The sequence below is a fragment of the Labeo rohita genome, chromosome 4, assembly GCF_022985175.1.
Source record: "Labeo rohita strain BAU-BD-2019 chromosome 4, IGBB_LRoh.1.0, whole genome shotgun sequence".
Classification (NCBI taxonomy): domain Eukaryota; kingdom Metazoa; phylum Chordata; class Actinopteri; order Cypriniformes; family Cyprinidae; genus Labeo; species Labeo rohita.
The window spans coordinates 39,313,299-39,328,272 of NC_066872.1; the positions used below are offsets into that span (position 1 = coordinate 39,313,299).

The 14,974-nt window shown below is 36.3% G+C and overlaps 1 protein-coding gene across 11 annotated transcripts in view; it reads right to left on the minus strand.

Annotated features, from left to right (window-relative positions):
- Positions 1 to 8,050, minus strand: part of sbf1 (SET binding factor 1) — a 70,305-nt gene extending 62,255 nt beyond the window's left edge. For 10 of the 11 annotated variants that reach the window (XM_051107207.1, XM_051107200.1, XM_051107210.1 and 7 more), the window contains exon 1: positions 7,820 to 8,038. In XM_051107207.1, coding sequence (XP_050963164.1) covers positions 7,820 to 7,874 — 55 coding nt within the window. In that variant the 5' untranslated portion in view covers positions 7,875 to 8,038. Of the gene's footprint in view, positions 1 to 7,819 lie in introns of all 11 variants that reach the window. The other variant, XM_051107211.1, reaches the window with a different exon arrangement.
- Between the last annotated feature and the right edge of the window lie 6,924 nt (positions 8,051 to 14,974).

The following is a 14,974-nucleotide window of genomic DNA, read 5'->3' on the forward strand; positions in this document are numbered from 1 at the left end:
GCCAGAGCTGAACAATAAGGATTTTTCAGATGCTGGGTTCAAAGTTCAGACTTTCACTTGTCCTGCCACGAAAAAACCATGTAATTTTGGAAATAACATTTATATTTTTTATTCAATTTTTTTTATTATTATCAGTGTTGAAAACAGTTATGCTGCTTAATATTTTTGCAGGAATCAGACACATTACTCAGGTGCAAATATTTTTTTAGATATAAAAATATCTAAAAAACAGCATTTATTAGAAAAAAGTATCAAGGATGCATTAAATTGATCTGAAGTACTGTCACTTTGGATCATATTAATGCATCTTTGTTGAATAAAAGTATTAATAAAAAAAAAGTTACTGAACCTCAAACTTTTGAACGGTAGTTTATTTTTTGAAATTTAAATTGAATTAAATTTTTTTAAAACAAAAATAAATTTTATAAATTTGCAATAACCGGAATAAAAGAAATACTCTATTTATTTATTTATTTATTTATTTAGCATCCTGCATATTCATTATTTCTAAATACATACTATAATACATCACATCACTACTGCGACTTTTTGTCTCCCAGTTGCATGATATAAACTCACAATTGCGAGATATCTCTCCATTTTTATCTCACAATTCTGACTTTTCTTCTTGCAATTCCGAATTCTGAGATATGAACTTGCAATTGTGACTTATAAAGTCCAATTTTGATGTGTTCTCAAAATTTCAAGTTTATATCTCATGATGCTGACTTAGCCTGCAATTGCATGTAATAAAGTCAGAATTGTGAGGTATAAACTCAAAGTCACAACTGAGAGATATAAACTCAGAATTGCGAGTTTGTCACTATTCTGACTTTTTTCTTAGAACTGCATAATATAAACTCACAACTGCAAGTTATAGTCAGAATTGCATGATATAAACTTGCAATTGCAAGTTATAAAGTCAGAATTGCAAGTTTATGTCGCTATTCTGACTTTTTTCTTAGAATTACAAAATATAAACTCACAATTACAAGTTATAAAGTCAGAATTGTGAGTTTACATGTCGCTATTCTGACTTTTTTCTTAGAATTACATAAAATAAACTCAGAATTGCAAGTTATAGAGTCAGAATTGCATGATATAAACTCACAACTATGAGAAAAAGTTGCAACTGCAAGATATAAACTCACAATTCTGATATAAAATTGTGATATAAAGAGTCACAATTCAGTGGTGGAAATGGGCTTCCATACAAACCAATGCCACAGGATACACTGCTTGATTTAAAACACACACTTCCAACCTATTCGAAATCATAGTTCCAAGACGATCACAAATCACTCTTACAATTTCGACAAAACCTCATCTACATAAGCCACAGAACATACATAGCTGTAAACTGCAAATAAAATTCGCAACAACACTCAACATAATCACACCAAACCAAATATTTGGGTTTGCAAGCACATGTAGAAGACTGACAATGCAGTACTGGCTCAATGAGGCACGTGACAGTTCCACCAGCAGACTCGAAACTCTCTTACACCGGCTCTGGGACAGCATGTGAGTTCACCACAATCATAATGAAACTTAACGACAAAGTTTCAAATGTATATACTTGGTTTTATCTATACAGTGTGTGAATGTGCATACTCATACAATCAAATACATGCAAACTCTCAACTCCCAAAGACAAAAAGAGACGGAAAGTGTGTGTGTGTGTGTGTGCGCACTGAGCCCCCGTGTCTCCCAGAATGAGGGCAATCTCCATTGCCCTCTAGCCCTTCGGCTGCCACATGAATGAGAAGTATTCATCCACCAGCTGGCCGTCAGAGCTTTGCGGCCATACGCTGCAGGCATGGGGACCGGGCTTCTGTATCCACGGCCCCAGCCACCCTTTCCTCGGCACAGAGCCGTTTATAGTCCGGCCAGATGACCAGAAATGGGGAGTCATGGTAACACAGAGCGGCCGGCGTATCACGCCATGGCCCCCTTCAGTCTTATTCTTCCTCATGAATAAGAATCTGTACTCGACTGGTGAATATTTCGAGACGTCCGGCTGAGTCAGTGCGTTTATCTAAGGCAGACAGAGAGCTGATCTGTTAAAGGCGGGACGCTGTGCGCAAGCCACCCCTTCTTTTATTTAAAAAAAACCACCAAACTTTGGCATGATTTGGCTCGTCCTGCACTATTTATACTTTTGTGACTAATGATTTGGAATCAAAAAATTGAATGATTCCAGTTCTGATTTAATTCTCTTAACGATTCAGGTTCCATTAACGATTCTTTCGGAATCCTTCAGAAATCATTTTAATAAGCAATTTTGGAAACATTTGTGCTGCTTAATATTTTATTTTTGGAATTCTTTGATGAATAGAAGTTAAAGAAGAGCATTTATTCAAAATAGAAATATTTTCTAACAATATAATTCTTTACTATCACATTTTTATCAATTTAACACAACCTTACTGAATAAAAGTGTTAAATTCTTAAAAAAAAAAACAACAAACAAAGGAAGGGGAAAAAATTACTGACCCCAAACTTCTGAATGGTGGTGTATATTGTTACAAAAGATTTCTGTTGAATTTTTTTTTTTAATCAAAGAATCCTGAAAAAAGTATGATAAGCAGCAAATCTGTTTTCAACAGCAACAATAAATTAGCATATTAAAATGATTTCTGAAGTATCATGTGACACTGAAGACTGGAATTACGATGCTGAAAATTCAGCTTTGCATCAAAGAAATAAATTCTATTTTAAAGTATATTAAAATAGAAAACCACTATTTTAAATTGCAATAATATTTCACAGTATTACTTTTTTTCTGTATTTTTAATCAAATAAATGCAGCCTTGATGAGCAAAAAAGTCTTCTTTAAAAGATCCTACTGATCCCAAACTTTTGAACAGCAGTGTATGTATGTATCATATACATATGAAATGATAAACATGATTGAAGTCTCACAGTTATTTATAAGCTGTAGGAGGAATCAACTCACTAGCTGCACTGTATACTTTATATTCAAAAATAAATAAATAAAAATAGATTACTGAACATCATTTCCTGCGCGTTCCTGTGCAGACAAACATCAACATATATTCTCAACAGCACGCAGGGGTTAACCAAGAAAACAGACTGGCAGAGACAACTCTCACAAAGAGTGTGCAACAGAACAAACGCTCTCCTCTTTTGTTTAGGGCCTCTCTGTTTTCACCCAGGCTCCTCCCAAGAAAAAGCGTCAAGAGAGAGAGAGAAAGAGAGGCGAGAGAGGGAGAGAAGCCGGGGGGGGGGGAGATGTAGCGAACCCCAAAAGATATTTTCGTGGATGTCCACTTGTAGTGGGACCCACCCCAAATTCTGGACCTCCATTTTCTCATTTTGCAATCTGGATTCTCACTCACTCATGTCTTCTCCCTAGAGCCTCAACTCCCATTTCCTGTTTTTAAACTGAAAGCCCCTCGGCCTGAGAATCCTATTCAACGCCGTTCTCCTTGCAGGGGCCTGGAAATCGAGCGGACAAGTGGCGTTGCGCAGTTTCACAACAGACGCTGGGCGTCTCCACCCTGATAGCTCACTGGCCTCCAGTGATGCAGCCATTCTGGCTCAAGAGTGGCGACTTAGGGATGAAAGAAGAAACCTGATACTGTGGAGCATATGAAAGATGGAGACAACGGATCAGAGATGGGAAGCTGGACATGTGCTGCACTGGTAAACAAAACACATTTCATTTAAGAGGTCTGGCCCTTTAGGTGTTAAGTAGGCACCACTTCAAGAGCACTTTATTAAAATCCTTCGGAACATGTCCAAGTTCACATTCACGACATGGTTTCAGAGATATGACGCTAGGGCTGCACGATTAATCGAATGCGTTTATGAGGCACGCTTAGTCAGTAAAGCCGGTACTTTGATTAGTAGTAAAGCTCCATCAGGTGCGTTCAGCTGGAGCGGCAATTAATACACAGAGCCGTAAATCACTGACAAGCTACGCCAAATCGCGCTCATAATCGAATGCGATTCATCTGCGATTATGAGTGCGATTTGGCGTAGCTTGTCAGTGATTTACGGCTCTGTGTATTAATTGCCGCTCCAGCTGAACGCACCTGATGGAGCTTTACTACTAATCAAAGTACCGGCTTTACTGACTAAGCGCGCCTCATAAACGCATTCCATTAATCGTGCAGCCCTATATGACACCTCTCAGATACATGCATCAGACGGACACAAATATAACAGGACTTAAAGGGACAGTTCACCCAAAAATGACTGAATCTGAATACTATCAACCCCTCTGGACCCCACTGATTTCGATATCACTCAGATTCTGTCAGGTCATAGAGGTTTGGATTGATTTTTGGGTGAACCAACCCATTTAAGCTTACCTTTTGCCACTTTTTATGTTGGTACAACAAATATCAGACAGGAAATTGTATGAAAAAGTAGACGAAACATAATCAGGAGATGTTGCAAGCTAGATTCAAACTTAAAATTCCCATATAAGCACCAAGGCTCAACATGTCAAAGCATGTTTTCTAACTGCCAGACATCGTTTTGCATAAAAAAAACATTACTTGAGAGAGTGTACCAATATCATTGGGGTCCAAAGGGGTTGTTTTGGACCCCATTGACTTTAATAGAATTTAGTCAGGTTAGATGCCTTGTTAAATTTACCATGGATGAAAACAAGGCTTTACACACTGTATAAAGGTCCAGTGTCATTTTAACAACTTGCAAATTTCAAAACTGTTCTATATTTGATTTCTGGGTGAATTATCCTTTTAAGCTTACTTTTTGTCACTTTCTATGTGGCTAGAACAACTATCAGACAGGAAATTGTGAGAAAAAGTAGACGAAACATAATCAGGAGATGTTGCAAGCCAGATTCAAACTCAAATTTCCCTTTCTTCTGTGGAACACAAAAATGTCAATCCAAACCTCTACGGCTTTCTTTTTTGGAACCCAAATGATATACTTTTTAAAAAGCACTTTTATCAATAATACAAACTCTGTCATCATTTATAACCGCATGTTGTTTCAAAACAAAGCCAATGTAGTCCAAACGGGTTGTTTTGGACCCCATTGACTTTAATAGACTTTAGTCAGGTTGGACGCCTTATTAAATTTACGCTGGATGAAAACAACGCTTTACACATTGTATAAGATCGTGTCATTTTTACAATTACATATTTCAAAACTGTATTAAGAAGCTTTTGTCTACTACAATTTTTTTTAATAGATCGGCATGTTGTTACATTAGGTCTACTGCATAAACAAAAACACATTTTTTAAATATCTTCTTTGAGTTCCACAGAACAAAGTCATAGAGGTTTGGGTTGATTTTTGGGTGAACTATCCATTAAAGCTTACCTTTTGCCACTTTTTATGTGGGTACAACAAATATCAGAAAGGAAATTGTGAAAAAAGTTAGACGAAACATAATCAGGAGATGTTGCACACTAGATTCACACTCAAATTTCCCATATAAGCATCAAGGCTCAACATGTCAGAGCAGGTTTTCTAACTGCCAGATATTGTTTTACATAAAAAACATACCTTGTATGATGTACAGATGTCAAGTGTCAAAAGGGCAATGTGTACCAACACATTCACTTGCTAGGTCTATAAAGATCTGGCTTATTATGAGCGTGATGTCAACCACTTCCACAACATCACAAGATTATGATGTCACAGGTCAGGTCATGAAACAGCTCAATGAAGTCTATTCAGATTTATTTCGTTTGCTATGTTGCATTGCATGCTACAACACGTATAAGTTATTTTTGAATTCAACAAGCTCTTTTTTAACTCCACACACCTTTACTGTACTTGAAGGTCTGCTTACCAGATGCTGAAACTCAGCAGCAGGCTAGAAACAGGAAAGGAAGACATTCTGCAGAGCGTGCAGCCTTTCAACATCCTGCCAGAATACACGTACGGCCACATACGAATAGCTGCGCCTCATGGGTAGAAAAACGCAAAGACCTTTCTGCACACCAAAAAAACAACGGACCACTAAGAAAAATATGCAATTTAACACGCACATCCGTCTCACGAGTCCCCAATACTGTAAAAAGGGAGTCATCGTGTGTTTGTGTGCCTCATAAATAAGAAATAAGACATGCATGGAGGCAGCTCTCTAAATAAAGGTTTCAAAGGATTTAATGCGAGTTTCCAGCAACTTGCTTTCTTTCAGATGAGGGTTAGTAAATTATGCATGCTCACCGGGACCATTATATGGTACAAATCTAGGCCACTCACCAAAACACTCAACCTCCTGGTAACAAAACACACTAAGAACAGGATTTTACAGATACTCGAAGCTCTAAACTAAATTTACTCAAGTTAAAATAAATATACTTGGAAGTGATGCCTCGTTTTTCTTACAATTTCCCATCCATGCTGTACTTCCAAAAAAGTGGTAAAAAGTACTAAAATAAAGTTTTAAAGTCAAAAATCCAAAGAAGGTATTTTGAAAAATGCGACCCTGGACCACAAAACCAGTCTTAAGTCGCTGGGGTGTATTTGTAGCAATAGCCAAAAATACATTGTATTGGTCAAAATTATAGATTTTTCTTTTATGCCAAAAATCATTAGGATATTAAGTAAAGATCATGTTTCATGAAGATTTTTTGTAAAATTCCTACTGTAAATATATAAAAACTTAATTTTTGATTAGTAACATGCATTTAGTAAGAGCTCCATTTGCACAACTTTAAAGGTGATTTTCTCAATATTTAGATTTTTTTGCACCCTCAGATTCTATATATTAAAATAGTTGTATATGGAAAGCTTATTTATTCAGCTTTCAGATGATGTATAAAGCTCAGTTTTGAAAAATGGACCCTTATGACTGGTTTTGTGGTCCAGGGTCACAAATATGCTTTTGACAAAAATGAGCCTTCTGACATTATTTATAACATCAGGCCTCAAAATGATTTTACCTAAAAGGGAAAATGTAGCAAAATTAAACACTGATGATGATGTGACTGAAGATGTCATGTCAAAAGAGGAAAAATAGCTTACATGTAAGCCTTTTTTTCAAAAAAAAAAAAAAAAACTGACTTGCAAGGCCACAAACCACGTGGATCATTTTATGACGCTTTTATTGCGAGTTTCGCTTGACATTTTCAGTCACTGTTCTTTGCCACTGCATAGTCCAACTACGACATTGTCTCTTTTAGTGTTTTGTCAAACAATTAAGTTCAGAACGACAAAATCCTGACCAAATTACCACTTTATGGGAAGCTTCTTCAACCCGTATCTTGCAAGATGCACAACAACAAAAACAAACCTAGCATTTTGTGCATCACAGACGCTCCCTAGGTAGGCAACTTATTAGGTTTAGACACGTCCAAAGGCGTCTGCGCCAAGGTGCATGTTACTGAGGTTTGTTGACATGTCTTAGGGATGTAACGTTATTTGTGCAGCTTTTGCTGTACTATCCCACTCAACAGACTCATATAGCAGGTTGTTACATGACAATAACTGCTGGTAAAGGTTACAGTGATAAATCCCTATTAGAACAGTCACACCCTGGCAAAACAACAAAATAGTACCCGTTGGCACTTCTTATCAATCGTGTGAAAGGCCATATAGACACTTCGCGCTTCGTGCAACTTCGTTCGGGTTCGGCTTTTCGAGCTCCAGAGGCCTGGGACATCCGCGGCTGATAGTAGCTCGCCCATCCCGGGCCGGAATCAGCTGTGTCGAGGCTGCGTCCCTCTCCCTCCGCCTTCCGCCGTGTTTACCGTGAATAAACCGCGACTAATACACTCCAATCTAACAGATCAGGAGGAGGAGGAGGAGGAGGGGGAGAGGAGGAGGAGGAGGAAGAATCGCTTGCTGTGTGTCTCTCTCTTACCTCTCTTATCGAGATCGTAGCCGACTACCACGAAGTAATCGGCGAGCCTGGCCATCTTAGCGAGATCACGGCGACAGGCCTCGGGGGTGACTGTAGTCTTTCCGCAGGTAGACGATATTCCGATCACATTGTGAAGGCAGCGGCGACAGCAGCATCCCTCCAGCAGCAGCCCGCCGCCATACTGTCGCTGTGAGTGTGCCGTGCCCTGACAGCGCTCTGCGCATGCGCACTGAGCTCAGAAGCGGCAGGGAGGGGCGCGCGGTCAGGGAATGTTGCGTGGTCATTCACAAGATCACTAGAAAAAAACACAAAATAAAAACAAATGTAAAAATGCTACAGTAAAAACATACGAACTGGTTACCTTACTACATACTGTGTAATAATATTTTAAAAGACTCTACATGTAAAAAGTAACACGACAATATTTATATAACCTACTTTTACATTTAAAATGTTGTTAAATTATGTTCTTATAAGTAAAAATGACGAATCGCTTTATAATTAAAAACGAAAGAGGCATTCCCATAATTTCTAAATGTTTTTAATAGTGCAAACAGGAAACATATATTATCACGATACTGTAACTTTAACAATTACACCTGTTTCTATATGCACAGCTGTAATAAATAAATAGATTAATAGGTAAGATACATGCACATGCGAAATGGACATGCAAAAATACACAAATCTAAAAACGTATTAATTGGTTGCCTTACAATATACTGTATAATAGTATTTTAAGACTGTACATGTAAAAAGTACATTATATTTAACAAGACAATATATACTTTTACATTTAAAATGTTGTAAAATTACATTTTTATAAGTAAAAATGACGAATCACTTTATAATTAATAATGAAAGAGGCATTCCCATAATTTCTAAATGTTTTTAATAGTGCAAACAGGAAACATATATTATCACGATACTGTAACTTTAACAATTACACCTGTTTCTATATGGACAGCTGTAATAAATAGATTAATAAGTAAGATACATGCAGGTGCGAAATGGACATGCAAAAATACACAAATCTAAAAACGTATTAATTGGTTACCTTACAATATACTGTATAATAGTATTTTAAAACTGTACATGTAAAAAGCACATTTTATTTAACAAGATAAGATATACTTTTACATATAAAATGTTAAATTATGTTTTTATAAGTACAAATTATGAATCGCTTTATAATTAATAATGAAAGAGGCATTCCCATAATTTCTAAATGTTTTTAATAGTGCAAACAGAAAACATGAATTATCTATATGGACAGCTGTAATAAATAAAGAGATTAAAAAGTAAGATTGTGTTTGAGTTTAAATGCATGCAGATGCAAAATGGACATGCAAAAATACACAAATCTAAAGCACTTCTTGTTCTTGGCCAAAACACCCTTAGTTTTTCCCCTAAGAACAATCACAAAAACTATTATTATTATATATTTTGCACTGATGATCAGCTGACTGCATTGCATAAATAAACTGACATGACATATTTATTTGATTTAATAGATGAATATTATTTTATTGTGTGAGACGGGATTATTTCAGAAAGCCAAATAAATATACATGCATATAAATAATTTGACCAATATTTTGCTGATCACACACAGACTAAAGATCTTCTGTATACAGTAAATTCAACTTTTTGAATAAAACATGAAACGTTGCAAATTTGCATAAATAAATGAGGCAATGCATAAATAATTTGCATAAAAACTTTTATTGTTATTATTTGTCTTGTTCTGTTGCATGCAAAAAATGCACAAATGCTTTCCAGATGTATCTGAATTGATCTAAAGCACTTTTTTTGTTTGCCAAAACACCCACCCATACTAAGCAGGAAAAAACCAAGAACTTCTTATTTTATTTTATTTTTGCATAAAATCATTTGCAATGTGGACTTTTGGACCCCACTCAAGCGCTGTCATGTGAACTGCTTTCAGAAGTCTTTATCTAAATGCAAAGTCAGCTCAACCCTCATTACTACCAAGAGAAAAATCCTGCTCAGTTTTTTTGTTAGGTAGCTGTACAATCCAGAGGCAGGTTCTAGACCCTTCAGTCCCCTGCCTTTCATCTCAACCCCCCAAACATTGGCGATTAGCTCAGCTGTCATTGCTTAGGCAACAGAACTGCACTGATTCCACAAGCACGTGGATTTTGCTATAAAGAGTCAATGTTTAGACAGTTGTTGCATAAATGGTACAGTTACGAGTCTCATCACAGAGGAAAAAGCTGAAAAGGCCTACCGGATAACCCCCCTATCCCACAATCTGAGGCCTGCGTCCTTGCCTGTCAGCATCGACACGCCTCCAAAAGAATTCCAACACTTCCTGTGTAAAGTCCTTTGACCCAGAGTACTTATCACACCAGAATTAAAAACATTCACAGCCACGTTATACTGTCAGCCTGCCAATGACCCTCAAATTAGCTGAATGGTTACAGAAATAACAAACGATTAGTCCAAACTGACTGTGATATTCCATAAATGAATATCTGTATTTATTTATTTAAAGGAGACCTATTACAAGATGTAATATAAGTCTCATGCGTCCCCAGAATGTGTCTGTGAAGTTTCAGCTCAAAATATCCCACAGATCATTTATTATATCATTTTGAAAATGCCTATTTTGAGTGAAAGCAGAAATTTCATGCATGTCTCTTTAAATGCAAATGAGCTGCTGCTCCCCATCCCCTTTTCCAGAATAGGTTTGTGCTTTACAGCTCATACCTCTGCTAAAAAACATCTGTTTGGTTTTGATTATCATGGCTATCGTGCTTAAATCATCTGTTTTAAACCATATCAGTTTAAACTTCTGATATACAGTTTTCTGAGCACACAGAAAGTGGCTGTCACAAGACATGTGAGTACTAAACTAAGTTCTCTTTTGTGTCTTATTGCGCTTTAATTGTCAAATACACACAAGTTTATGTTAAAAACACAGGATAAAAACAGTCAGTTATGTCATTTATGTAAGGCAAACAGCTGGAAAAGAAATCACGTTTATATTAGATCTACGTGGCAGCAGCATAATATATAGTAAATAAATCAATAAATCCACTGCTCTCTTGTCTAATCATAGCACTGTGGGTGGAAACATGCAGATTAAGGGGTGGTAATATTATAATAAGATCACTTTCTACGTCAGTGGGGGACCGAAATCTAAGCGGCTACTTTTTTTTACATGCTTGCAGAGAAAGGCTTATTGTTATTGTAAAGGCTAATTGTGGGGACACAATTATAGCACTTATACATGGAAAAATTCAGATTTTCATGATATGTCTCCTTTAAAATACATTCAAAACTTAATTTATTTTTTAATTTCGCAGTTTTTCTAGTCACTACGGATGTTGAGGTCAGTATCACCAGTCGAACGAGTCAGGCCAAGTGTATCATGACACTTTAGCCCTCTATTTTAATAAAAAAAAAAGAGCAAATTAATTTAAAAAAGAAAGAGTAGAAAGACTGAGAAAGGAAGAAAGATAGACGACTGGAGTCCCTCAGTGGACGCAGAGATCAAGTTTCCCACAATGCCTTGAGAAAAGCAACATTAACAGTCATGAATTCTTCCGTGCAGCTGGGCACCTCCATATCCAGTTCCCAAAAACAAGCCAAAAGGGCAATCACAGCACCTGTGTGTCTGTAAGAAAGGTGCATTGTGGGAAATCTGAGGTTATCATTTAACCAACCTGAGTAGCTTGAAATCACATTTAACTCAATATTGCAGAAAATTTCGATGTGAATACAAAAATGTGTCTTTTTTCAATATAGAAGCTGAGTAATATTCTTATGAAACAGAAAAGTGACAAGTGAGAAAATGACAGGAAGAGCGTGTGGCTGTGTTTTAGCCATGTGACAGGAAGGGCAAATGTGTAGACACGTTTCTAAAGGTAGTGCACTTTGTGTGTGTAAAGGTGTCTGGGCCCTCATCGCATGACATGTAGCCTATTGGGAGAATATAAAGCAGTGCTGTTTGGCCGGATTTGCGTGTCATGTGACATCCTGTCAACAAACCAATAGACAGGAAGAGGTCTCTTGGCTCAGTGAAAATCATAGGTCATCTCAGAGCATCCTAATTCCTTATATGAGCTGTGACAAATCCCCGCTAATATTGATAAAAAGTGTTTTGGAGGCTAAAAAGCAGTGTTTGTCACTTGAGAAAATGGAAAATCATTATAATAATTATTTTCTTAATGAATTTTAATTCATTTAAAATTTTAAATAACAATTTACAGTTTTGTGTGTTTGTGTGTGTGTATATATATATATATATATATATATATTAGGGCTGTCAAACAATTAATCGCAATTAATCTCATACAAGATAAAAGTTTGAGTTTGCCTAATATGTATGTAATTATTATGTATATATAAATATACACAAATAATGTATATATTTAAGAAAAATATTTTATGTTCTAAATATTATTATTATATATAAATTATATAAAAATTAAATAAATAAATAAATAAATAAATACACACACTTGTAAATATTTCTTAAATATATAAATGAATGTGTTTGTGTTTATATATACATAATAATTACACACTCTACACACACATATATTAGGCATATATATATATATATATATATACATATACAAATATATACAAATATATAAAATTCATGTACATATTTTTTTTTATAATTTTTGAGTTAATTATCAGCTGACTGCAGTATATAAATAAATGGACATTAAAAATTTATTTGAGTTCACATTATTTTATTATAAGAGAAGAGAGTATAAATTTACATGTATATCTAATTTGTTGTTCTGTTGTTCTGCCATTATCTTTTTTATTCACACACAGATTTTAGGTGTTGTGTGTAGTAAATTTTTAAGCTTTGTACATTTGTTTTGAACTAAAACATAAAACTTGAAACATGTTGTTTACAGGAAACATCCTGAACAATCCATGCGAGACTGAAAGGAAGTGACATTTGACCAAATTTGCATAAAGAAATAGGCAATGCCTAAATAATTTGCATAAAAGTATTGTTCTGTTGCTTTTTTTTGTCCGTTTTCTTTTTTTTCCTCTGTATGTATCTTATTAAAAAATGCAAATAAATTCTAAGAAAAATCAAAAAGTTAAAATAATCTCTTGCGTTTTATACTTATTTTAAGTCTAAAATATAATCTATACTTATTTGTTACTGCCACCTTATTGAATATCGAAAATGATTTTATCCAAAACAATCATGCTCATAATAAAGTACTTTGAAACGAATCAAATGTGGACTATGCTGCTAATAGTCTAGTACAAATAATGAAGAATGTAACCCGTATCAGCCAGATCAATCCTGTTCAGTGGCAGGATGAGACTACAACAATGAGTCATGTGAGGATGATGAAATGACAGGATGAAACATACAAGGCAGTCAGGACTCAGGATTCATTCATCTTTTATAACTGGCAGCTATTTGATCCACTAGCGCACAGACTCGTGTCTTTGTCTTCATTCATAGAAAGTATTTTTGGAAATATACATCCATTGTTCCCCTGCAGTCACACCCGAATACTACCGCTCAAACAGCCATTCCCACACACAGATCCACAGTTAAGTGTAAATATAGGTGTACAGACATACAGGCGCACTGGCTCATGGGTACCTGTAACAGAAGGGCTGTAAAACAAACATGACCGCTACTGTCCATCACAGCGGTACAAATAAACTTGACTGTGAGCCATAACAAACCAGTTGTGTTCTCAAACTTGACGATGGGCCATTGTAAACATGCGAGGGTAACAAGCGCAGTGGGAACAAGCATGTTTTCATATTGATTTAACACAGGGATTTACCATTTCATCCTACTGGAGAGAAAGGGGGGTGAAAAGACGTCACTGATATATCAGCACAAGAACCATCATTGGAGAGGTTTGTTTTTGTGTTTACATGTTTAAGACATGTTGTTTGTGCTGTTTGCACGTGATGAGAATTTTTCCCTGGGAGATCAAATCCACTGTGTTTTTCTCTTTTGAACCCCAAAAATCTTTCAGGACAATGAAGATCTTAATTCACTGTAGCTACTGTAATGTTCACTAGGGGGCAGCAAACAAGAGACAACAGCTTACTAATACAGTGCTATCTATATATCTATCTGTCTGTCTGTCTATCTATCTATCTGTCTATTTATCTATCTGTCGTTGGTCTATTTGTCTGTATATCTATCTGTCTGTCCATCCATCTATGCCTGTCTGTCTTTCTTTCTATCTATCTGTCTGTCTATCTGTATATCTATCTATCTGTCTGTCCATCCATCCATCCATGTCTGTCTGTCTATTTATCTGTCCGTTTGTCCATCCGTCCATCATCCATCCATCTATGTCTGTCTGTCTGTCTATTTATCTATGTCTCTCTATCTATCTGTCTGTTCATCTGTCCATCCATCCATCTCAATCTATGTCTGCCTGTCTGTCTATTTATCTATGTCTCTCTATCTATCTGTCCGTTCATCTGTCCATCCGTATATCCATCTATGTCTGTCTGTCTGTCTATTTATCTGCCCGTCCATCCATCCATCCATCCATCCATCCATCTATGTCTGTCTATCTATCTGTTCGTTCATCTGTCCATCCGTCCATCCATCTATGTCTGTCTGTCTATTTATCTGTCCGTTCGTCCATCCATCCATCCATCCATGTCTGTCTATCTATCTGTCCGTTCATCTGTCCATCTGTCCATCCATCTATGTCTGTCTGTCTATTTATCTGTCTGTTCGTCCATCCGTCCATCCATCCATCTATGTCTGTCTATCTATGTCTGTCTATCTCTCCGTTCATCTCTGCATCCATCTCAATCTATGTCTGCCTGTCTATTTATCTGTCTTTCTATCTATCTGTCCGTTCCTCTGTCCATCCGTCCATCCATGTCTGTCTGTCTGTCTATTTATCTGTCCATTCGTCCATCCGTCCGTCCATGTCTGTCTGTTTGTCTATTTATCTATGTCTGTCTATCTATCTGTCCTTTCGTCTGTCTATCCGTCCATCCATCTTTGTCTGTCCGTCCATCCATGTCTGTCTATCTATCTGTCCATCCGTCCGTCTGTCCATCCATCTATGTCTGTCTTTCTATTTATCTTTCTATCTGTGTGTCTGTCTATATCTATCTTTCTATCTATCTTTCTGTTTGTCGTCTATCTATTTATGT